The sequence below is a fragment of the Hylobates moloch genome, unplaced genomic scaffold (assembly GCF_009828535.3).
Source record: "Hylobates moloch isolate HMO894 unplaced genomic scaffold, HMol_V3 SCAFFOLD_1, whole genome shotgun sequence".
NCBI lineage: Eukaryota > Metazoa > Chordata > Mammalia > Primates > Hylobatidae > Hylobates > Hylobates moloch.
In genome coordinates this window covers 90996369-91022387 of record NW_026652276.1, presented here as the reverse complement: position 1 = coordinate 91022387, position 26019 = coordinate 90996369, and the positions used below count along the sequence as shown (strand labels likewise).

At 38.9% G+C, this 26019-nt stretch overlaps 1 protein-coding gene across 1 annotated transcript in view; it reads right to left on the bottom strand.

The window, feature by feature from the left end:
- The window catches only part of NEB (nebulin), a 251975-nt gene extending 227697 nt beyond the window's left edge, over positions 1 to 24278 (bottom strand). Inside the window, exons 1-2 of the mRNA XM_058436183.1 lie at positions 24046 to 24278; positions 637 to 701 (exon numbers count right to left, since the gene is read on the bottom strand). Coding sequence (XP_058292166.1) covers positions 637 to 701; positions 24046 to 24136 — 156 coding nt within the window. The 5' untranslated portion in view covers positions 24137 to 24278. The remainder of the gene's footprint in view (positions 1 to 636; positions 702 to 24045) is intronic.
- Positions 24279 to 26019: the final 1741 nt, after the last annotated feature.

The following is a 26019-nucleotide window of genomic DNA, read 5'->3' as shown; positions in this document are numbered from 1 at the left end:
AAAGCAAAAGCTAGTCTTGTTCACTTGGGTAAATATAATGAAGTTGGTGGGAAGGTGCAGCTCCAACTATCACTGTGACTTTCATGCCTTTATTTACATTTGCTTGTATGTGTGTGTCTGTGCACGTGTGTATGTATTATGTATAAAGTCTCAAATCTGCATATAATTTCATACATATTATTCTGAATATCTAACCCATGTTACCCAATAGATGATTAGCTAGTTGAAGCAAAGAATAAGGAGTAGATCTTTTCCTCTATTGCTATGCAGACACTAAGAGACAGAGTTCCATTTTCAGAACTTTCCCTTCATCTCTGTCCCTTTGAACATCGGGGTTGGGAAGCGGGGAAGAAAGTAGTTTTAGAAGATGAATTAAAATCTGCCTTTACTCCAACTTGGTTTTTTGAGAGCTTAAAGAAAAGCAAAAGTGGGAAACAGTGATATTTCCTTTCAATTCTAAATCCCACGTAATTACAGTGAAACTGAACATAAAATATTCCTTTCTTATGCTTTAAATGATGACTCTTTGTGAAGTTATAATACACAATGTATTTTTCAAATGATTAATTCACCTACACGGCTTTGATTGTCACTACATAAAATAGTTTGCTGTCAGTGTTTTTTTTTAAATCTTACCTCCACCACCTCCTCATAGTCTTCGTCATCTGCCATTTTTCCAGAGTAGTAGTGGCACCTACAAACTTTTCATATTCCATACAAATGAAAACATATTACAGTCTATTCCTCCCAGCACAGAAATTATCTAATGACATTATAAAAATAGAATTTGAAGCTAAACTATTGTACAAATCATATATTGTTGCAGGCTAAAGGAGAGAAGACATTTAAAATACAAGTATAAACAGCAGAAGCTTCAAATTTCTTTCTCTTTATTCCTTCAGTGTTGGGAATTGCTACTTCTACATAATCAGTTTAGTTAAAATTGTAAAAGGAAATTGAGGTAAGGAAGTGAGAGAGTTTGGACTCAGGGAACAGAGAATTTAAACTTCCAAACACTTAGAGAAAAGACATTTTCCAGCAAAAAATTTAGTGAAAGAAGTTCAGCTTGGGTTTCAGAAGAAGCTGAAATTTTTCCCCCCGCGCCAAAATTCTAAGAGGGCTGACTTAGTTTTTCTACACTGCCCCGATCCACTGTTTGCAGTATATCTTGGGCTTCAAATTGGAACCCATAAAAATACATCTGTCAATAAATTTTAAAAGAAAAAAAGAAACCTCAAGTCAATGGGGTTATTTTCTTCCCGAACACCATTGGCTTATACAGAATTTTTCTTTCGTTTCTGTAGCTCTCGTTCAAACCTGAAAAATAACAAAGTTGTAAAGCATTGGCTGAAGTACATATAGGATTGTCAGTCCTTAGCCTGAGCTTCTAATGCAGAAAATAGAGAAAGGATCTCTCAAGGCCTCTACAGTTTGACGCCAGAGAGTGAGACTCTTGATATGAAGTGGATGATGAGTTGGAACAGCTGTCCCTTCATCCAAAGATGTTTGCCATGTAAACCAATACCCTGCAGTGGCTGGTTTTGTTAAGCTAGCAAAACTGCCACTCCTCAGGCAAATGAAGCCCAGTAGAGCAGGATAAATATAGGAACGTAGAGCAACATATCTTCTTTTTCATACTAATATATTTAGAGAAAAATATCAAAGGCAAAAAACTGTTAGACAAGAGAACCAATTCAGTCAAGCAATAAATTGGTTAGCAAAGGACTTGACTCTAATCACACACTGTACATAGCAGATATTAGTAGGGCCTTAGTAGGGCAATGGGGTTAGACTTCCTAGCCATATTTCTACCACTAATTTCCTCAGTTATGGCCCAAACCTTTGAAAAATACTTTAAGGGAAGTTGTGGAACATGTCCTGAAAGAGCATTACAGAAAAAGTCACAAACTGTCCTTACCTTCAATCTACCAAATAAATTTCTTCAGCAGCAAAGCCTCTCCCAACTCTCCCCTCCTGAAAACCCCAGGCAAAAGCCAGCGTGATGCCTGGGCTCTGAATTATCATGTGGCAAGAGCAACCAATCAGATCTTGAGTTGCTCAAATTTCAGAAGCTAAATTTACCAAGTGATCTTCTGAAAACCACCTGTTCATCAATTCCACTAAAGGATAAAGGGTAACAAATTGCTTGCTTAGAACTATTCAAATGGAATCAAATTTTACCTAACTTCCAGCCTGTGCAGTTCAATTTTAGGTTGAATTTCCCATTTACTGAGGCCTCATTCAATGTCATATTCATGCAAAAGAATTTAGTAGAAAATAAGCATGACTTTGAGCGGCTTTGACCCTTCCATGACTGCTTTCTTCATGTCATTTGTCCAGTCATGGTGGTAAATGTACTCACCCTGGTAAGGTTCACCAGGTGAGCTACAGGTAAGTTACCGGTGTTAGTGTGAAAGAAACTGAGGAATAAGACCCAGTAAAGATCAAGTTGGCAAAAGCAATTTTTAAGAATGTGATGAGTTAAAGGTGAAAATATTTGACGATGGCACTAGATAAGATATCCACAGGGTGTAATTAGAAAGATTAGACCCCATCATTTTTCTGTTACTAAACCAAGAGGGTATACCAAAATCCTATTTGGCACCTTCTCCTTCCTTAGATAAGGCAGGCTCCTAGGAATACAGAACCTCTCTCATACGTAACCGAGTTAGTGATTTTTCTATTAACTCAGATGACTCCTGGCTCCCAGAAGCAACGTGTGAATGTGGACACAGGCTCAATTTCTCAACAGCAAGAGCAGATTAACATGGAAATCAGTAACTTATCAGGAGAAAATAATGCCCTATTTGGCAAATCCGAACATAAGACGTTTCCTTCATAAAAATTATCTAACAATTTTCTTAAAACTTGCCTAATGTCTCTCTTGCACTTTCTTTGCTCCTGAAGTATTTTTTCTAATTTAGAATCTAATTCTATCTGTCTGTCTGTCTGTCCTTACACATAGCAACAGAAATCACAGGCTCTTATATGACAGAGAACTGCTCTTTCTCTGGGTTGCTCCTGCATTCAGGCAAAACACTGTGAGTCACCTATATCTTGATATGGATTTGAGATTAAACATATTGTAATATTTTTTCTTTTTTAAGTTAAACATTAGAAAGTAATCTCGCTGGGTGTGGTGGCTCACGCCTGTGATCCCAACACTTTGGGAGGTCAAGGAGGGCAGATCGTCTAAGGCCAGGAGTTTGAGAAAGTAATCTCATGTTTCAAATACATGTACCATTTCCCCCTCCATGATTCACATGGTAGTAAATAAAATCTAACATAATTTTATCATCTTAGCTGATTATACCTGTTCATCTTGTTTGTTCTCACAGGTCTTATGACCAAAGGATATTTATGTAATATGAGATCACTCACTTGGTAGCTGCAAACTAGAATTGTGACTTACTAGTCATTACATGTTTTAAAATGTGTTGTTGAATTAAAAAATAATACAGGCCCATACTTTAAAAACATAGAGTACAAAATTATATAAAGTAAAAAATGAGCATTGCATCTTAAAGTAGTCATTTTTAAGTTTCAGATATTTTCAATATAGATATTGACATAAATCGATATACTTAATATGCAATAGACTTTTTTATGAAACATCACATAAACATATCCTACTCTAATTTCCACAAATAATTCTATTGATTGGATAGAGTATAATAGTTTAATCATTACTTTATTAATGGACATCTAGGTTGTTTCAAGGTTTTTGCTATTACAAAATAAAGCAAAACAATGCGAAACAAAACACACAGTAAGCATCCCTGTGCATTACCTTTGTATACTTATATGAAATGTATCTGTAAGGTAAATTTCTAGAAGTAGAATTACTGAGGCAGAAGATATATGCACATTTTGAAAATTGATAGATATTGTCAAGTTGCCAGTCAAAATCCTTACACTATTTTATGTTTCACTAACAGAGAATGAGGGTTCCTATGTATACACATCTCAATATCCTTAGGAATTATTAGACTTGAAAAATCTTTACTATCTGAGCTGAATGTGTCCCCCCAAAATTTATATGTTGAAATCCTACCCCCTAATGTGTGGAAAGTGATTGGGTCATAAGGGTGGAGCCCTCACGAATGGGATTAGTACACTTAGGAAAGAGGCCCCAGAGAGCTGCCTGGCACTCTCTCTGCCATGTGACGTTACAGGGGGAAGATGGCCAGCCACAATCTGAAAGAACATCCTCACTAGAACCCAAGCATGCCAGCACCCTGATCTTAGACATCCAGCCTCTAGAACTATGAGAAGTAAATTTCTGTTTATAAGCCACCCAGCTTATATTGTTTCTGTTATAGCAGACCAAATGGACTAGGACACTCTTTATACATTACTTTTGAAACCACTATGATAGTAAATAGAAGTGCTACAGATGAGCAGAACCTCAAACTCCATTCATAGTGAAGTGTGCATCTAAAAAGTTAGGGTGGGGGGTGGGGCAAGAGTGAGTTCACATGAAATTACCCTGGCTTAGATCTCTTGGGATAAATTCCTCCTAAAAGAAAGCCCCAAAGCCCCTGCTAAATTGGCCTGCTGCAGGTTGCCCTAATAATTTGCAAAGCACGTCAGAAGTAAGAGACTCACAGGAGAGCTAGTTATATTCCCACCATGGTTACACAGGGGTAAGTGTACCAGCAAGCAGCTTACATTTCCCTCCTAGTCATACTAGAGAAAAACACTGCCACCTCCTTAATAAATTCTGCAGATTCTAATCTAGAATGATGCCCTCTAGAGATGAAAGAACAGCTTTATTTTCCTGGCCTATCTATGACCTCTTCTATGGAACGAGAGTACATTGACACCCTGATTTATTGGTAGGTTCTTATTATATGCCTTGCACATAGTAAGTGTTCAGTAAATGTTAGCTATTATTATTTTTACTATTATCATTTTTTACATTATATTGGAAGCTTCACTCTTTATTCTGTATTTAACTGAAATACCAAATATCTTGAAGCTTCTGAAATCAGACAATAGTTAGTCTAAGAATTTATGAGTACACAGGCATCTGACTAGAAGCTTGTACAACTGGCTACAAACCAAAGCAGGGCAGTTAGGTGCCAATATCGGAACTTCAGATAATGCTTCCCTAAATATGAAAATATAGAAGTGTCATGCCTGGGGACCAAAAAAGACATGATAAGGGAGATGGGATTGTAACAGTTTTTGTTGTCATTTCTTTGATTTCATTATTTTGATCAACTTCTATATGAACATAGCTTAAGAAACAAGCTTAAGTTTTGTAAAACTTGCTACTAAATCAGCACTTTCTGTTTCTTCTATTCCTTTTTCCCCTCCCTGGAGACATCATTTTGACTTGTTTAGCTGAATCTTTTGTTATATTCCTTTACACATTTAACAAAATGTCTACATTGCTCCTTCCTGATTTTTCATTCATAGGCATCATTTATTAAGCTCCTATCTGGGAAGATGAGGCTTTAATTCTCTTTCATCTAAACCACAAGCCTCACCTCCTACACCTCAATAAAGTTCTACACATGTAATTCAGAACTCAATGTTTACATTTTTATGATTAGCAAAAGGCTATTCACAGCTGAACCCTATATATTATGATTATTTTTCTTTTCCTCTACAAGGGCTTGTTTTTCTGGAAGTTGATATTTTTCTCCATTTCTTTTATTTTCTTCCTTGGCTTCATATTTTTCTAGACAAGTGGTGTCTGAGAGAGCTTTCTGCAATAGTTGAAATGTTCTATAACAGCACTGTCCAGTACAGTAGCCACTAGTCCCATGTGGCTATTGAACATTCAAAATGTGGTTAGTGTAACTGCAGAATGGAATTTTTAGATTTTTTATTTGACTTAAATTCAAACAGCCACATGTAGCAGGTGGCGATAGTATTGGGCAGAATAATTCTAGACATTTTTAGCACTAACACCTCAAACTTTCTGGCTAAGTCAAGTCTGCTCTTGGTGTTGTTTGCAAAGACATTAAGTAGTGTTCTATAATTCTACCCGTTTCCTCTTCTTAGATCTCTCAGGGAGTCTTTTCTTCCATCTGGATCAGTTCTCTATGCAGCTGGAGCTCAGCTCTTTTCTTGAGCCCCCTCCACTGTCTTTTGTTCTGGGAATTATCCTCTTTTCTCTTCTGAATTAGACCTTGGGTTTCCTGGATCCCATGTCTTTCTCTTGCTTACCTTTCTTGTTTTGATGGAAAACATCCTCCAGTAGTTTCCTGAGAAAGGATACATACAAGGTATGAACCCAAAAGTCTCTGAGACAGGTCTCAATCAATTTAGAAAGTTTATTTTGCAAAGGTTAAGGACGTGCCTGTGATATAACCTCAGGAGGTCCTGATGACATGTGCCTAACATTTTTAAAAACTTTTCATCAAAGTATAGAATACGCATAGACCTAGACTTTCAGAACTGGAACCGGGTGCTCATCCAAAGACTTCCTGGTGGCTTTTGAGCTGAGAGTGTGGGACTAGATGCCGGAGTGTGGGACTTGGGATTTGTTGCTGAGCTTTGGGGCTGGATGTGGCCTGCAGTACATGGCTCCATTCTTCCGGTTCCCTTCATGACTATGGATGTGAATTAGATGAATAAAGCCTTGTGGCAAAAAGACTGTAATGTGGCCCATGATAAGCCCTGCCTCCTGGTGATCATACTTTGGCAAAATCCCCTCCTCTTGAGTGTGATGGGGCCTGTGCCCTGCTGCTAACCAGTAGAATTTGGCAAACTTGTTGAGATGGCACTCCTGTAGTTACATGCAACATATAAGACTCCATCTTGCTAGCCAACTTGCTCAAGAGACTCTTCTTGCTTGCTTGATGAAGCCATATGGCCTTGGTGGAGAAGCCCACCTGGCAAGGAACTGCTGTCGCCCTCTAGGAGCTGAGGACAGCCTCTGGAAGAAGACAGTAAGAAGCTGGGCTTCCAGTCATACAGCTGCAAGGGAATGGTCCTGCCAAGAGTCAGAGTAATCTGGGAAGGAGATTCTTCCCCAGTCCTGCCTGCAGATGAGAATACAGCCTCACCAACAACTTCTTTGCAGCCTTGTGTGATCCTAAAGAGGACCCAGATAAGCCAAGCCAAAACTCCTAATACCCAGAAACTGTGAAACAATGAATATGTCTTGTTTAAACCACTAGGTTTGTGGCAATTGGTTATGCAGCAATAGATAACTAATATATCCTTTAATCAATAGAAAAGACATCAAGAATATTCACAAGAATTTGGATATTTTCTTTTTAATAAACTTTATTTTTTAGAACAGTTTTAGATTTACAGAAACAATTGAGGAGATAGTACAGAAAGTTCCCACATACCTTCCACTCAGTCTCCCCATCGTTGACACTTTACATTAGTATGATACATGTGTTATGATTAACGAGCCAATATTGACACAGCATTATTTTAAAAAGGTGTAGTTTATTTAGAGATCCTTAGTTTTTATTTAATGCCCTTTATCTGTTCCATGATTCCATCTCAGATACCACTTTACATTAAGTTGTCATGTCTCTTTAAAGGTGGCAATTTCTCGCACTTTCTCTATTTTTGATGACCTTGTCAGTTTTGAGGAGTACAGGCCAAGTATTTTATAGGTTGCCTAGTATTGGAATTTGTCTGATGTCTTTCCTCATAGAAAAGACTCAGGTTATGAGTTATTGGGAGGAAGACCACAGAGGTGAAGTGCTATTTTCTTCCCCTCATATCAAGAGTACCTGCTATCCCCATGACTTACTGCTGTTGATGTTGGCCTTGTTCATCACCTGGCTGTGGTGTTTGGGAGGTTTCTGCTCTGTAAAATTACTCTCCCCACCACTGCTCTTCATACCACACTCTTGGAAGGAAGTCACTAGGCATAGCCAAAACCTAAGGATTGGAGAGCTATGCACCCCTCCTTGAGGGTGGAGTAACTACATAAATTATTGGAAATTCTTCAACATGGGAAATTTTTTTTCCCAATTTATTTATTTAACATTTATTTATATCAGTTAGGACTAATGGATATTTATTTTATACTTTGTGTTGCAATCCAATACTTATTACTCAAATGGTTCTAGCTTTGACCATTGGCAGCTCTTTTAGTTGGCTCCTGCATTCCTTTGACATACCCCCCATCAGTGTGTGTTTGTGTGTGTGTGTGTGTGTGTGTGTGTGTGTGTGTGAGAGAGAGAGAGAGAGAGAGAGAGAGAGAGTGCATTTTCTTACTTCATGGAACTGCAAAATCCTCCAGGACTCCAAATATAAGTATGCATTCGATCTATAAATTTGAAAGTAATACATGTTCATGGTAAAAATTTCAAGCAATAAAGGTTCATGTGGATTATAGTATGAAATAAAGGTTTATATACATTATAATATAAAAATTCTAATTAATTCTTTTAACTATTATTTATTATGTACAATATATGAGGCTCTGTTCTAGATGCTTCCTTCATGCAGCAGACATTATTAGTTGCTTAAGCAATATACAGCCCTCCCTCAGTGGGTATTGGGCAGAACAATTCCAATATCCATGGGGGGTTGGTTCCAGGACCTCTAGCAGATATCAAAATTCATAGATGCTTAAGTCCCTGATATAAAATGACATAGCATTTTCATATAACCTGTGCACATCCTCCTGTATACTTTAAATCATCTCTAGAATACTTGTAATACCTAATACAATGTAAATGCTATTTAAATAGTTGTTTTACTGTATTGTTTAGAGAATAATAATGCCCCCCCAAAGTCTCTATGCATTCAGAATTTTTTTTCCCAAAATTTTCTGTGATCGGTTGAATTCACAGATACAGAACCCACAGATACAAAGGGCCAACTCTATGTGCGTCCCTTCTTGTCTGTTAACAGAACCACAGTTTAGTGTGACACAGAAATATGCCCATTTAAAAAATACACTCCTCAGATTCCCTAATAGTTAGGGGTAACCTACGATACTGTTTTGCCAATAAGATTTAAGTACAGTTCTTGATGCTGAGGCCTATGGGAAAGCTCTTTTTTGACTGACGAGCAGGGTCAGACTCATCTGGCATGCACTAGCTTTTTTGTGCCGTTCTTCCCTTTACTATGCCTGGAACACAGATGTAATGCCTGGGCCAGGGCAGCCATCTTGAGACTATAAGAATATGGATCATGCACTAAGAAATGGTAAAGCTAGAGGAGTCTTAGCCTTTACTGATTTTCTTAATTTTTGTATTTAAATTACTTTTAAATTTAATAATGTTAATGTATTACAATTATACAAGTAATTACAGTGATTATATTACTTCTCCCTACATATCAGTTTTTCTACTTTTACTTTGCCAATTAATAATAAAGTTGGTTATTTTTTCATATGTTTATTGACCATTTATATCTTTTGTTCTGTCTACTATCTGCTCATATCTCCACCCCACATTCATTTCTGGGCATTTGTAATGTACTATAGAAATGATTATTTGCCTCTTGTGTATGTTGTTAATATTTTCTCCAAGTTATTTGTGGTGTCTTTGACCACGGAGATGAGTTGAAATTTATTGTCAGTCAAATATGTCAATCTCTTCCTTCCAGTTTCAACATCATTTATTGACTAAATTGAATTTGAAATACTGCTTTTAACACATATTAAATTAACATGTACTCCTGTTTCAAGAGTCTCATGTCTTTTCTCCTTTTCTTTTCTTTTCTTTTTTTTCTTTTTTGAGACAGGGTCTCACTCTGTCACCCAGGCTGGAGTGCAGTGGCCCGATCTCGGCTCACAGCAACCTCTGCCTCCTGGGTTCAAGCGATTCTCCTGCCTCAGCCCCCCAAATAGCTGGGATTACAGGTGCAGGCCACCATACCCGGCTAATTTTTGTATTTTTAGTAGAGACAGTTTCACCATGTTGGCCAGGGTGGTCTCAAACTCCTGATCTCAAGTGATCTACCTGCCTCAGCCTCCCAAAGTGCCGGATTACAGCCATGAGCTACGGCGCCCGGCCTTCTCATTTTTTTTTTCTGTACTTCCTAGGGTTTTTGTTTTGTCTTTGACTTTATTTGGTTTTGCTCTTCTTATGAAATGTAACACGCAGGAAATTATGTAAAACTTATGCGTACAGTTTAGCAAATGGTGGTAAATGGGGGCACCCATGTAACTATTAATACTACACTAGTACAGAAAGGTCATCTCTTGATTTTGGCAGTAATAATTTCTTCCTTTTATTTTTACCACGTATGTATGCATTTCTAAACAACATAGTTTCATTTTGTCTGTTTTTAGATTCTATATAATGGAATCACGCTATATGCAAATTTTTTTCTTTTTTTTTTTTGAGATGGAGTCTTGCTCTGTCGCCCAGGCTGGAGTGCAGTGGCGCGATCTCGGCTCACTGCAAGCTCCACCTCCCGGGTTCACACCATTCTCCTGCCTCAGCCTCCCGAGTAGCTGGGACTACAGGTGCCCACCACCACGCCCGGCTAATTTTTTTGTATTTTTAGAAGAGACAGAGTTTCACCATGTTAGCCAGGATGGTCTCGATCTCCTGACCTCGTGATCTGCCCGCCTCGGCCTCCCAAAGTGCTGGGATTACAGGCATGAGCCACCACGCCTGGCCTGCAATTTTTGTAACTTAATTTTTTACTTACATCATGTTTGTTGGTTTTTATTATTGTATAACATTCTACTAAATAGCCATACTTCTGCTTACACATTCTGCTATTGAAAGGGAATTAAGTATTTTCAACTTTTGTCATTTAAGAACAAAGATGAAATGAACATTCTTATACATTGTATTCTTGCGTGGAGGGGTGGAAAACTTTTCCTCTACCCTCTTAGGTTCTGTGACTTGGCTTGAGAATTAAACTAACAACAGAGAGATTAACAGGATAAAAACATATAAATTATACTTGATGTTAATATTCTTACATGTACATGGAGGCCTTCATATTTAAGAAAAGAAGACCTGAGTTCCAAGATGGCTAAACAGGAACAGCTCCAGTCTGCAGCTCCCAGCATGAGTGACACAGAAGATGAGTGATTTCTGCATTTCCAACTGAGGTGCCGGGTTCATCTCACTGGGGTTTGTCAGACAGTGGGTGCAGCCCATGGAGCAGGGTGGGGCATTGCCTCACCCAGGACGCGCAAGGGGTTGGGGAATTCCCTTTCCTAGTAAAGGGAAGCTGTGACAGATGGTACCTGGAAAATCGGGTCACTCCCACTCTAATACTGCACTTTTCCAACAGCCTTAGCAAACCGCACACCAAGAAGTTATATCCCATGCCTGGCTCAGAGGGTCCCACGCCCACGGAGCCTCGCTCGCTGCTAGCACAGCAGTCTGAGATCAAACTGCAAGGTGGCAGCAGGGCTGGGCGGGGCGGGGCGTCCGCCATTGCTGAGGCTTGAGTAGGTAAACAAAGAGCCTAGGAAGCTCAAACTGGATGGAGCCCACCGCAGCTCAAGGAGGCCTGCCTGCCTCTGTAGACTCCACCTCTGGGGGCAGGGCATAGCTGAACAAAAGGCAGCAGAAACTTGTGCAGACTTAAACATCCCTGTCTGACAGCTTTGAAGAGAGTAGTGGTTCTCCCAGTAGGGAGTTTGAGAACTGAGAACAGACAGACTGCCTCCTCAAGTGGGTCCCTGACCCCCAAGTGGCCTAACAGGGAGACACCTCCTAGTAGGGGCCGACTGACACCTCATATGGCCGGGTGCCCCTCTGAGACAAAGCTTCCAGAGGAAGGATCAGGCAGCAACATTTTCCGTTCTGCAATATTTGCTGTTCTGCAGCCTCCACTGGTGATACCCAGGCAAACAGAGTCTGGAGTGGACCTCCAGCAAACTCCAACAGACCTGCAGCTGAGGCTCCTGACTGTTAGGAGGAAAACTAACAAACAGAAAGGACATCCACACCAAAACCTCATCTGTACATCACCATCATAAAAGATCAAAGGTAGATAAAACCACAAAGACAGGGAGAAACCAGAGCAGAAAAGCTGAAAATTCTAAAAATCAGAGCGTGTCTTCTCCTCCAAAGGAATGCACCTCCTCGCCGTGGAGATGTAAATGATTTTGATGGCGAATGACTTTGACGAGTTGAGAGAAGGCTTCAGACGATCGGTAATAAACTTCTCCGAGCTAAAGGAGGATGTATGAACCCATTGCAGAGAAGCTAAAAACCTTGAAAAACGATTAGATGAATCACTAACTAGAATAAACAGTGTAGAGAAGTCCCTAAATGACCTGATGTAGCTGAAAACCATGGCACAAGAACTACATGATGCATGCACAAGCTTCAGTAGCTAATTTGATCAAGTGGATGAACGGATATCAGTGATTGAAGATCAAATGAATGGAATGAAGTGAGAAGAGAAGTTTAGAGAAAAAAGAGTAAAAAGAAATGAACAAAGCCTTCAAGAAATATGCGACTATGTGAAAAGACCAAACCTACGTCTGATTGGCGTACCTGAAAGTGATGCGGAGAACGGAACCAAGTTGGAAAACACTCTTCAGGAAATTATCCAGGAAAACTTCCCCAACCTGGCAAGGCAGGCCAACATTCAAATTCAGGAAATACAGAGAACACCACAAAGATACTCCTCGAGAAGAGCAACCCCAAGACACATAATTGTCAGATTCACCAAAGTTGAAATGAAGGAAAAAATGTTAAGGGCAGCCGGAGAGAAAGGTCGGGTTACCCACAAAGGGAAGCCCATCAGACTAACAGCTGATCTCTCAGCAGAAACTCTACAAGCTGCAAGAGAGTGGGGGCCAATATTCAACATTCTTAAAGAATTTTCAATCTGGAATTTCATATCCAGCCAAACTAAGCTTTATAAGTGAAGGAGAAATAAAATCCTTTACAGACAAACAAATGCTGAGAGATTTTGTCACCCCCAGGTCCGTGCTAAAAGAGCTCCTGAAGGAAGCACTAAACATGGAAAGGAACAACTTGTACCAGCCACTGCAAAAACTTGCCAAATTGTAAAGACCATCAATGCTAGGAAGAAAGTGCATCAACTAATGAGCAAAATAACCAGCTAACATCATAATGACAGGATCAAATTCACACATAACAATATTAACCTTAAATGTAAATGGGCTAAATGCTGCAATAAAAAGACACAGACTGGCAAGTTGGATAAAGAGTCAAGACCCATCAGTGTTCTGTATTCAGGAGACCCATTTCACGTGCAGAGACACACATAGGCTCAAAATAAAGGGATGGAGGAAGATCTACCAAGCAAACGGAAAACAACAAAAAAGCAGGGGTTGCAACTCTAGTCTCTAATAAAACAGACTTTAAACCAACGAAGATCAAAAGAGACAAAGAAGGCCATTACATAATGGTAAAGGGATCAATTCAACAAGAAGAGCTAACTATCCTAAATATATATGTACCCAATACAGGAGCACCCAGATTCATAAAGCAAGTCCGTAGAGACCTACACAGAGACTTAGACTCCCACACAGTAATAATGGGAGAACTTAACACCCTACTGTCAACATTAGACAGATCAACAAGACAGAAAGTTAACAAGGATATCAAGGAATTGAACTCAGCTCTGCACCAAGCAGACCTAATAGACATCTACAGAACTCTCCACCCCAAATCAACAGAATATACATTCTTCTCAGCACCACATCGCACTTATTCCAAAATAGACCACAGAGTTGGAAGTAAAGCACTCCTCAGCAAATGTAAAAGTACAGAAATTATAACAAACTGTCTCTCAGACCACAGTGCAATCAAACTAGAACTTAGGATTAAGAAACTCACTCAAAACCGCTCAACTACATGGAAACTGAACAACTTCCTCCTGAATGACTACTGGGTACATAACGAAATGAAGGCAGAAATAAAGATGTTCTTTGAAACCAATTAGAACAAAGACACAACATACCAGAATCTCTGGGACACATTTAAAGCAGTGTGTAGAGGGAAATTTATAGCACTAAATGCCCACAAGAGAAAGCAGGAAAGATCTAAAATTGACACCCTAACATCACAATTAAAAGAACTAGAGAAGCAAGAGGAAACACATTCAAAAGCTAGCAGAAGGCAAGAAATAACTAAGATCAAAGCACAACTGAAGGAGATAGAGACACAAAAAACCCTTCAAAAAATCAATGATCCAGAAGCTGGTTTTTTGAAAAGATCAACAAAATTGATAGACCGCTAGCAAGACTAATAAAGAAGAAATGAGAGAAGAATCAAATAAATGCAATAAAAAATGATAAAGGGGATATCACCACCGATCCCACAGAAATACAAACTACCATCAGAGAATACTATAAACACCTCTACACAAATAAACTAGAAAATCTAGAAGAAATGGATAAATTCCTCGACACATACATCCTCCCAAGACTAAACCAGGAAGAAGTTGAATCTCTGAATAGACCAATAACAGACTCTGAAATTGAGGCAATAATTAATAGCTTACCAACCAAAAAAAAAGTCCAGGACCGGATGGATTCACAGCTGAATTCTACCAGAGGTACAAGGAGGAGCTGGTACCATTCCTTCTGAAACTATTCCAATCAATAGAAAAAGAGGGAATACTCCCTAACTCATTTTATGAGGCCAGCATCATCCTGATACCAAAGCCTGGCAGAGATACAACAAAAAAAGAGAATTTTAGACCAATATCCTTGATGAACATTGATGCAAAAATCCTCAATAAAATACTGGCAAACCAAATCCAGCAACACATCAAAAAGCTTATCCACCACGATCAAGTGGGCTTCATCCCTGGGATGCAAGGCTGGTTCAACATACACAAATCAATAAACATAATCCATCATATAAACAGAACCAAAGACAAAAACCACATGATTATCTCAATAGATGCAGAAAAGGCCTTTGACAAAATTCAACAGCCCTTCATGCTAAAAACTTTCAATAAACTAGGTATTGATGGGACGTACCTCAAAATAATAAGAGCTATTTATGACAAACCCACAGCCAATATCATACTGAATGGGCAAAAACTGGAAGCATTCCCTTTGAAAACTGGCACAAGACAGGGACGCCATCTCTCACTATTCCTATTCAACACAGTGTTGGAAGTTCTGGCCAGGGCAATCAGGCAAGAGAAAGAAATAAACGGTATTCAATTAGGAAAAGAGGAAGCCAAATTGTCCCTGTTTGCAGATGACATGATTGTATATTTAGAAAACTCCATCGTCTCAGCCCAAAATCTCCTTAAGCTGATAAGCAACTTCAGCAAAGTCTCAGGATACAAAATCACAAGCATTCCTATACACCAATAACAGACAAACAGAGAGCCAAATCATATGTGAACTCCCATTCACAATTGCTACAAAGAGAATAAAATACCTAGAAATACAACTTACAAGGGATGTGAAGGACCTCTTGAAGGAGAACTAGAAACCACGTTCAACGAAATAAAAGAGAACACAAACAAACGGAAGAACATGCCATGCTCATGGATAGGAAGAATCAATAATGTGAAAATGACCATACTGCCCAAGGTATTTTATAGATTCAATGCCATCCCCATCAAGCTACCAATGACTTTCTTCACAGAATTGGAAAAAACTACCTTAAAATTCATATGGAACCAAAAAAGAGCCCACATTGCCAAGACAATCCTAAGCCAAAAGAACAAAGCTGGAGGCATCATGCTAAGGCTACACTAACCAAAACAGCTTGGTACTGGTACCAAAACAGAGATATAGACCAATGAAACAGAATAGAGCCCTCAGAAATAATACCACACATCTACAACCATCTGATCTTTGACAAACCTGACAAAAACAAGAAATGGGGAAAGGATTCCCTATTTAATAAATGGTGCTGGGAAAACTGGCTAGCTATATGCAGAAAGCTGAAACTGGATCCCTTGCTTACACCTTATACAAAAATTAATTCAAGATGGATTAAAGACTTAAATGTTAGACCTAAAACCATAAAAACCCTAGAAAAAAACCTAGGCAATACCATTCGGGCCATAGGCATGGGCAAGGACTTCATGACTAAAACACCAAAAGCAATGGAAACAAAAGCCAAAATTGACAAATGGGATCTAATTAAACTAAAGAGCTTCTGCACAGCAAAAGAAACTACCATCAGAGTAAACAGGCAACCTACAGAATGGGAGAAAATTTTTACAATCTACCCATCTAACAAAGGGCTAATATCTAGAATCCACAAAGAATTTAAACAAATTTACAAGAAAAAAATCAAACAACTCCATCAAAAAGTGGGCAAAGGATATGAACAGACACTTCTCAAAAGAAGACATTTAAGCAGCCAACAGACACATGAAAAAATGCTCATCACAACTGGCCATCAGAGAAATGCAAATCAAAACCACAATGAGATACCATCTCACACCAGTTAGAATGGTGATCATTAAAAAGTCAGGAAACAGGTGCTGGAGAGGATGTGGAGAAATAGGAACACTTTTACACTGTTGGTGGGACTGTAAACTAGTTCAACCATTGTGGAAGACAGTGTGGCGATTCCTCAAGGATCTAGAACTAGAAACACCATTTGACCCAGTCATCCCATTACTGAGCATATATCCAGTGTATATGTGGGAAAGTGACCAGGAAATATATGGGAAAGACTAATGAAAGATAAGCGTTATTATAGTAGGTTCGTTTGTACAGATTCATCTCAGTGTTGACTTCCCCACCTCAAGTGATAAAAATGTTCTCTTCCTGGTACAGGAAGGACACCTTTTTCATAAGAAATTTATGCTCCACTTTTAGGTAGGAAAGGGTTAGTCAGAGAGCCCTCCGTGCATCTGCTTTTCTTCAATTACCTTCAATTCAAAATAATCAATATGTGCTGGGTATGGTGGCTCACACCTGTAATCCCAACAATTTGGGAGGCTGAGGTAGACGGATTACCTGAGATCAGAAGTTCGAGACCAGCCTGACCAACATGGCAAAACCTGTCTCTACTAAAAATACAAAAATTAGCTGGGCATGGCAGTGGGCACCTGTAATCCCAGCTACTCAGGAGGCTGAGGTAGGAGAATCTCTTGAACCCAGGAGGCGGAGGTTGCAGTGAGCTGAGATGGTGCCACTGCACTCTAGCCTGGGTGACAGAGTGAGACTCCATCTCAAAATAAATAAATAAATAAAAATAATCAATATGTTAAAGTAGTATATTTGGGGTTGACATGTTCTGATCGCCTTTAGGAACCACTGACAATGAAATCAGTAAGATATGCAAGTAGAAGTGGAAATTATAGGTTATAGAATATGCTAATCTTCAATTTTATTAAATAATTCCATCTATTTCTCAAAGTGTTGGTACCAATTTACATTTTGTCAGTCATGCATGCTCCTAACCTGGCCAACACTTAAGATTAGGCTTTCCTGCAGGGTGTGGGGGGTCACGCCTATAATCCCAACACTTGGGAGATAAAGGTGGGATGATCACTTGAAGCTAGGAGTCTGAGACCAGGCTGGGTGACACTGCAAGTCCCTGTCTCTACAAAACAATTTAAAAATTAAGCAGGTGTAGTGGCATGCACTTATAGTCCCAGCTACTCTGGAGGCTGAGAAGAAAGGATCACGTGAGCCCAGGAGTTCGAGTTTACAGTGAGCTATGATCACACCACTGCACTCCAGACTGAACAACAGAGCCAGACCCTGTCTCCCTGTCTCTCTCTCTCTCTCTCTATATATATATATATTTTAAAATATGTAAATTTATATATAAATTTTAAAATATATAAATTTATATATATATATTTTAAAATATATAAATATATATAATTCTAAAATATATAAATTTACATATATAAATTTTAAAATATATAAATTTATATATATAAATTTTAAAATATATAAATTTATATATATAAATTTTAAAATAAATTTATATATATATAAATTTTAAAATATATAAATTTATATATATAAATTTTAAAAATTAGGCTTTCCAATGTTTGCCTACCTAACGGGTGTGTAATAGTATAATTGTGTAGTTTTAATTTGCATTTTCATGACTAGTGGTGAGGCTGAACTTTTTATATGTTTGTTAGCCAATTCAGTGTTTTGTTGTTGTTTGAGAAGTGTCTGAGTCTCTTAAACATTTTTCTGTTGAGTTGTTGACCTTTTGTTTATTGATCTATAGACCTTCTTTATTCTGACTATCCTTTGATCATCACATGTCCTGCAGATGTCTTCGCCTCTCATTGGCTTTTCTTTTCATCATTTTCATACTGACATATGATGAAAAGTTTTTAATTTTCATGTAGTCAGCTTCATGAATCTTCTTTTTTGTGACTACTGCTTTCAACAAAAAAATACTTTGTACCCAAGGTCATGAAGATACGTTCCTATATACTCTTCTAAAATCTTTAGAGTTTTACATATTACATTTAGGTCTTTAACCTACCTGGAAATTATTTTTATATGTTATGAAGGAGAGATTTATTTTTGGTATGTAGATAGCCAATTGTCTCACATTTTATTGAGAATTCCATCGTTTCCCAACAGGATAAAGTTCCTCCTCTGCTATCGATATTTTCTGTTACCAAAATTGTGAGTTCTTTCTGAACTCCCTGTTATATCCACTGGTCTATTTGTCTAGCCTTGCACCAAATACCACACTATTTTACTTCTGTAGCTTTGTGGTATGTCTTGATTTCTAGAAGAGCAAGTCCTCTCACCTCATTCTTTATATTCAACAGAGTTTTAGTTGTTCCTGTCTTGGATAGTCCACACAAATTTTACAACCAGCTTATCAATTTCCCTGAAAAGTGTAGTCTCTTTCCTCAATCAATCTGTTTCATTGTTCCTAAGTCAGTATCACACTGTTTCAGCTACTGCAGCTCCTTAGTATGCTTTGATATCTGTAGAGCAAGCCACCCCCATTCTTCTAAAATTCATTTGGATATTTTATATTTTTGTTCTTTATGATATTTTTAGCCTATCATGTTTCATTAAAATTATCCTTGAATTTAAAAAAATAATTGCATTGAATTTATAGCTTTGTTTTGCAAGAATTGGTACTTTCATAATGTAATCTTCCCATTCACTTCCTTTTTTATGTCTACAGCAGTGTTAAGGCTTTATTTATATAGGTCTTGCATGTTAAATAGCATAAGTGTATTTGTGGGTATTTTAAAGCCTTTCTTTTCATTGTGAATTTTGTGTAGAAATTCTAGTAGATGCTATTTATCAAGCTTCTTGTTTTTTATTGCCATTATTGATTTTTTTATTTATTGTTTTTAACTTTTTGTAGAATTTATGGAGATTTTGAGAAAGGTCACACATTTGACATTTTGATAAATGTCAGCCATCTTGAATCTGAAGCATGGAGCTAGCATTTTAAGTACATTTTCAATAGGATTTCTGAGAAGTAGAAATGACAGCGGGAAGAACATTCCAGGATTAGTGGGTATTATGAGCAACAGCACAGACTTGGGAAGGTGTGTTGCCTGTTTGGGGAATATAAATTCATCTGATTTAGATCAACTATAAAGTGTATGTAGAGAAGAAATGGAAAGCCATAAAGTTGAAGCTATTTTATGGAAGACCCTGCACACACAGCCAGGCAATAGAAAACAGTAGAAAGCAGTACATTCTGACATTGTCACATTGCTATTCTCTTCTACATAATGTAGTGCTTTAATTCAATCAGATATTAGCAAAGTAGAAATATATCAATAATACATTATACAGTATGTAATGAAACATATTCAATTGTGAAACATGCAGATTGAATAACACAGCAGGAATATAGGTATGAATACAAATCTCTATCAACATTGAAAAGAGCTTTCTCAAATTATCAAACCTCCCAAGTGTTATCTACTTTTCACAATCCATGTCAAACACAATAAATTTCACTAATGCTGCCCCCTCATCCTAAATACTCCTACCTCCTCCTACTGATGTTCCTTAAAATCAGACCCCAAGAAAAACACATCAACATGGAAGAGAAAGGAGAGGTTTCAAAATATTAAATTACCCTCTGATCCATTTCTAGGTTGCTTTTCTGCTGTCTGTGATTTCTTATGGGACTTGGATATAGATATATCTTTTAAGTGCGGTATTTCATTCAGTTTCATTGTTTGGAGGGTCCTGACTTTGGAATTGTGTGTCCCTTGATTTCTGTACTGAAATCAGAGTAGCCAAGGGTTCTATGTATTTTGCTTCTACTCTTTCAATCTCTACAGCCAAGGGCAAAATTGCTCTTTTGACCCACTATCCACAGTTATTCAATTGTTACAGAGTAAATTATCAAATTTGGCCACAATTTACTCCCCATCCCAAAACAGACTTTGCAAATCATGGGTCTCAAAAAACACCACTCTTAAATTGCTGACTTCTAAGGAGCTTCCAATATGAGATAGAGCAATGTCCATTTCTTGTATGGCTTGTCATCTAACGTTATAGGCAGTACCTCCAACTCTTGGCCTCACACACAAATTATATGTGTGTGTGTATGCACATGTGTGCATATGTATGTATTTGTACATTTTTTTTCCAGGAAAATGACCTCCAGATTTAAGTTTGAATTGATAAGTCCTTACAAGGTTGTTAGTAGTCTTAGTGTTTGAAAATTACCCATTGCATGTATCCAGGTATACACATATATGTAAATATGAACATAGAGGATTTGCAATATAAAAGGTGGTTCTAGCTCAGATGACAATTTTTAAAATAGAATATATATTTCCATGTTTATTAATTTTCATAGAGCTGGTCTTGAGGGAGGAAGTCGTTGCATAACCTCTACTTAGCAAGAGAAGTTTGTGTGGAGTAAGTGGCATTTTATGAGGTCCTGTAGATGCCAAACTAACTCACCTGAGCCATCCTTAACAATCATTTTTTAACATTTCTTTTTAAAAAAAATTGATTAAATAGTTCTAAATGCTTTTGATAAGAGCAATCCAGAGATGCTTAATTCCTTTGACAGAGTTTGAACTAATATCTAAGTCACCTTTCCATCATTATTACTGAAAGTATCTGGGACCAAAACGGTTGTTTCACAAGAAAAAGAGAGTGAAGAGGAAAGAGTTTGTCAGCAGTAACTTTTCAGGATCCATTATATAGCATCTGATGTTGAAAGTTTGACAACAGCAAATACAAGTAGGTAAATAATGAACAATTGTCCCATTGATTCCTAGATCCATTTCACTCACAGGACACTCTCTGGAGTACAGGTTCTTTCCTGAAATCTAGTTCACTGTGGACTGTACAGTCTAGCTGACTCATTTAACATAAGTAGTTTGGAGGCCACTGAAAAACTAGGTCAGTTCTATCATCTCCAGTGACCTCATATATTCTGAGGAAGGGCCAAGATGACATGATGGGCCCTGAATTAACAGATAATCTCAAACACAAACTGAAGCCCAACTTGATGTATTCCTGGGATTATCATTTCAGTAGACAGCTGTCCAGAGTGGGCATGATCTGGCACTTGGTTAAACTTGAGAACAGCTTTTTCCAAAATGTAAGACTGGTTCCATAACACCTTTCTGGCTTCCTTTCCTCTTAAGTGAACAAGGGTACTGGGACTGGCCTTTCCCAATATGAGTTCTTGAGAATCATTAGTCTCACAAATTGGTCCATGAGAAGAGGTTTCCATTGTTAGCAAGTGTGGGAAATTCTGAACATTAAAACATTTCTGTGGGATTTGTAAATGCATTCATTCAATTGTAATGACCCAAAGAAGCAGAGCCTTGAAGTAAAATAAACCTACTGGCTTTGTTCTACTTTGCATATCTGAAAACTACACAACTACAAAACAATATATTTAAGTAACATCAGTTCATTTTGTTCCACAGCATATGCTTTGTGAATCCCTACCTTAGCACTGTCCAGAGTGGCAACTCCAGACCTGCCCTGGTCTAAACCCAAATCCTTGGGACAGAATGGGCAGAGGACAGAAATGGCATCCATGGCTGGGGAGAGAGGCTCAGATTACCATCCTCCCCACCTCTGATCTGCATGCCATTTAATTTACAACTAAATGTGTTACTCTTGGAAGTTACTCCCCTGCTTTGGGACTCATTCTCCTCGTCTGTAAAATGAGTGAGCTGAATGACCCTTTCAGCTCTGTCATTGCACCAAATATCCTTCCCATGGGTGAGTTTACTTTAGTATTTGACCTCTTCCCAGCCCCTTGGGCTGCTGAGTGACAGACACCACAGCTAATCCTCCATAAATAGATGTTCCACATCTTGGGTCTCAGGATGAATTTATAGCTGAAGATTGACACTTAGTAACTTTTAAACAAGACTAATTTGACCTCCAAGAAAAAAATGTTATACTATTTCAAAACCATTATATTATGTTACATTACATTGCATAACATTATTACATGTTTTATTTAAGAAATATGAATGATACTCCAGATTTTTATTATTTTATTTATTTTTGAGACAGAGTTTCACTCTTGTCGCCCAGGCTGGAGTGCAATGGCACGATCTCAGCTCACTGTAACCTCTGCCTTCCGGATTCAAGTGGTTCTCCTGCCTCAGCCTCCCTAGTAACTAGGACTACAGGTGCACATCATCATGCCCAGATAATTTTTGTATTTTCAGTAGAGATGAGGTTTCACCACATTGGCCAGGCTGGTCTTGAACTCCTGATCTCAGGTGATCCACCTGCCTCGGCCTCCCAAAGTGCTGGAATTACAGGCATGAGCCACTGCACCTAGCCTGGATTTTTATTTTTTAAAAGTGTTTAAAGCTAACCAATACTTACTAGTCAACTTCTCTGGACAAGACAATAAGCAAGAGAAATTTCAATGAAACTTAGATCTATTCCAGGAACCACTGGGGCTAATAATGACTTTTTACTTAAAATATTTGTATCCTTTTGCTTTTTCTCTTTGTGAAAAGCAATAAAGGGACTTTCAACATGACTAGTACATTTCCTCATTGGTCACAGGTGTGCGTCATTTGATCACCCCAGGAGCTTAACACGTAGCAGAAATACTTGGTTCCTCTGTCATTTTGCTTAACTCTAAATGGTGGCAAAGGAGTATGATTCCAGCTGATCGAAAAAGATGATTCCAAGGCTGTAGAGACTTGAAGGAATCAAAAGTAAAATGAAAACCCAATTTAAATGCCCAGGAAAATATGAGTTTCAGGAAAGAGTATTTGTTATGGACTGTACGTCTGTGTCCCTCCTAACCTCCAATGCAATGGTATTCGGAAATGGCAGCTTTGGGAGGTTTAGATGAGCTCATGAGAGTGGAGCCACCATGAAGGGATTAATATATCTATCAGGAGAGAAAGGACTAGAGCTCTCTATCACGTGATGAATTAATCGAAGACTGCCATCTGCAAACCATGACGAGAGCTCTCACCAGACTCTAAATCTGCCAGCACCTTGATCTTGGACTTCCCAGCTTTCTGAACTATGAGAAATACATTTCTGTTGTTCAAGCCTCCCAGTCTATGGTATCTTGGTATAGCAGCCCAAACTGACTAACAGTATTCTAAAAGACTATTCAAGGTATGGTATTTTTAGTGAGAAAAATGAGATAATAAACTAGTAATGTGCTAATCTCAAGTGAATATCCAAAACAAACCCAGGACCTGATTAGCAGTTTGGAACTGACTTCTGCTTCCTAGAATAAGAAAAATAGCCCCACATGTAAGGAAGATTAAAATGCACTATTTCCACAGGCTAAATACCTGCCATCCTTAGAATACCAAAAGGAATCCTCCTCCCCATCCCAGCTTAACTCACCTTAGTGGCTTTCTCTTTCTCTAGTTGCACAAAATGAGAATGAACACAAGGTCAGAAGGCTGATTGTTGCTTTGCCATAGCCACTTAAAGGTTCAGACCAGGAGCCTTAACAGAGACCATTACTGGCATTTAGCTAGAGGTTATCCCAGATGGTGTTTATGTACAGTCTTCCCTTGGACCTTTGAATATATTCCCACCATTTATAAAGCCAGCACCTGCATCTTTGTGCCTGAGGCTCTTTCCCCAGGACTCAGGGAAGCAAGCTGCAGACCAGAAGTGCTAAGGAATTAACACACTTCACCTGTCACCAAATATAGCACTCAATCATGACTCTCAAGAGTTATTGTATTAATATGCCAGCTGCCTCCCACCTTGGTTGGGATCATTTTGAGCTTTGCACTTACCCCAGTTTTCCTGTGGCTTAATGACTCCACCTTCTCTTCCCTGTACAACATGCCTTTCTTTCCTGGAGTTGCCTGCACGTCTTAATTTCATTTAAATCCTCTTGGCGTCTGAATCTGAAACAATTCACACTAAGATTCATTAAATCCAATGGCTATATCACAACATGAGCACGGGAAGTGCTCACAAAGAGATACACTGCAAAGGCACTGGTTATTTAAAAAGTCTTATCTCTACCACACTCAGGTCCTCAAGAGGCCACTTGAACAGGCAGGACACAGTCTCATATTACTGACTATCCATGCCATTTAGCCCACCTAACATGCTTTCCTCCATCTTCTCAGCCCATCTGTGTCTAATTCCTTCCTAGAAGCTACACTGAAACCTAACCACACTATTCTCTAGGATGGTGGTTCCTGATAATGCTCCTGGTCTGAACCATTAGGTTGCCATGGCAAAGCAACAATGGGCATTGTGACTTTGCATTCACTCCCATTCTGTGCAACTAGATAAAGAGAAAGCCAATAAAGTGAGGTGGGGTGGAGAAATAGAGATTGCTGGGCCCCTACCCAAAAGAGGGGCCCACAAATTTGCATTTTTTAACAAGTTCCCAGGTGATCCTAATGCTGCTGGTTCTGGGACCACACCTGTGAGGATACAACAGGAAGATGGCTGTCTTCAAACTATGAAGAGAGCCCTCACCCACTCTTGGGTAGGGGCCCAGCAATCTCTATTTTCGCAAGCCCACCAAGTGATTCTGATGTTAAAACAAAAAAGCTTGAGAACCACTGCTTTATGAAGTATTTCCTGTCAACCCCAACCCCAGCTCCCCATCATCTTCCACATTCATTCAGTCAACTCTCAGCACTACCTCCAACCTCTCTCTCGTGCCGGCCTCTTCTCCTCCATTGCTAGTGCTTTAATTCAGATCAATCAATATTTCTCACCTGAATTATCAATACAGCCTCCCTACTCGTCTCCCTGAATCCATGCCTCCAACTATTCTCCATCAGCTGCTAGAGTTACCTGTGTTAAGTTCCTCAAGTGTTTCAAGGAGTGCCTGCAATATCTCCATCACAAGTCCATTCTGCACGGTTTTTGAGGCCCCTCCAGCGGCCCTGCTTAAACAAGCAATGGGCAGGTGAAAAACAGCCCTTTACAGCAGTATCAGAGCTCAGAGGGGATCACAGCTGAAAGCAATTCAGGCTGCAGCAGTGAAGAATGAAGGAGGGCAGAGCTAAAGACAGATTTTTCTCATCTTTCACAGTATTCCCCAGGGCAGTTCTTACCCTCTGGGCTTAGTCAGCCCACCTGGCTTCTGCATCTACCATCCCTGGCTCTAGGATTTCTCATGTTCCTGAACTCTTTGAAATGAACTCCTCTGTAAACTAGACATAAATATTTGCCTCATCTACTACGTGGCACCAGTCGAGGCTCACATGAGAAAACATTTCCCACAGGCTTTGAAAGGTTTGGCATAAGGCAAAAGTAAGGTATTGTTGTTAAAAAATTGTAATAATTATACTAGCCAACATTCAGCGAGCACTACTTTTTTTTTTTTGAGATGGAGTCTCTCTCTGTCACCCAGGCTGGAGTGCAGTGGCATGATCTTGGCTCACTGCAACCTCTGCCTCCTGGCTTCAAGAGTTTCTCCTGCCTCAGCCTCCGGAGTAGCTGGGATTAGAGGCAAGTGCCACCATGCCCAGTTAAACTTTGTATTTTTAGTAGAGATGAGGTTTCACCATGTTGGCCAGGCTGGTCTTGAACTCCTAACCTCAACTGATCCACCTGCCTTAGCCTCCCAAAGTGCTGGGATTACAGGCGTGAGCCACCGCACCCAGCCTCAACAAGTCTGATTTTATTTACTTATCTTAACATCTCAGGAGTAATATTATGAAAATTCTACCTTTCTACATGAGAAAACTGAGGCACACAGATGTGGAACAAACTGGCCCCAGGTTACACAATTTGCAAGT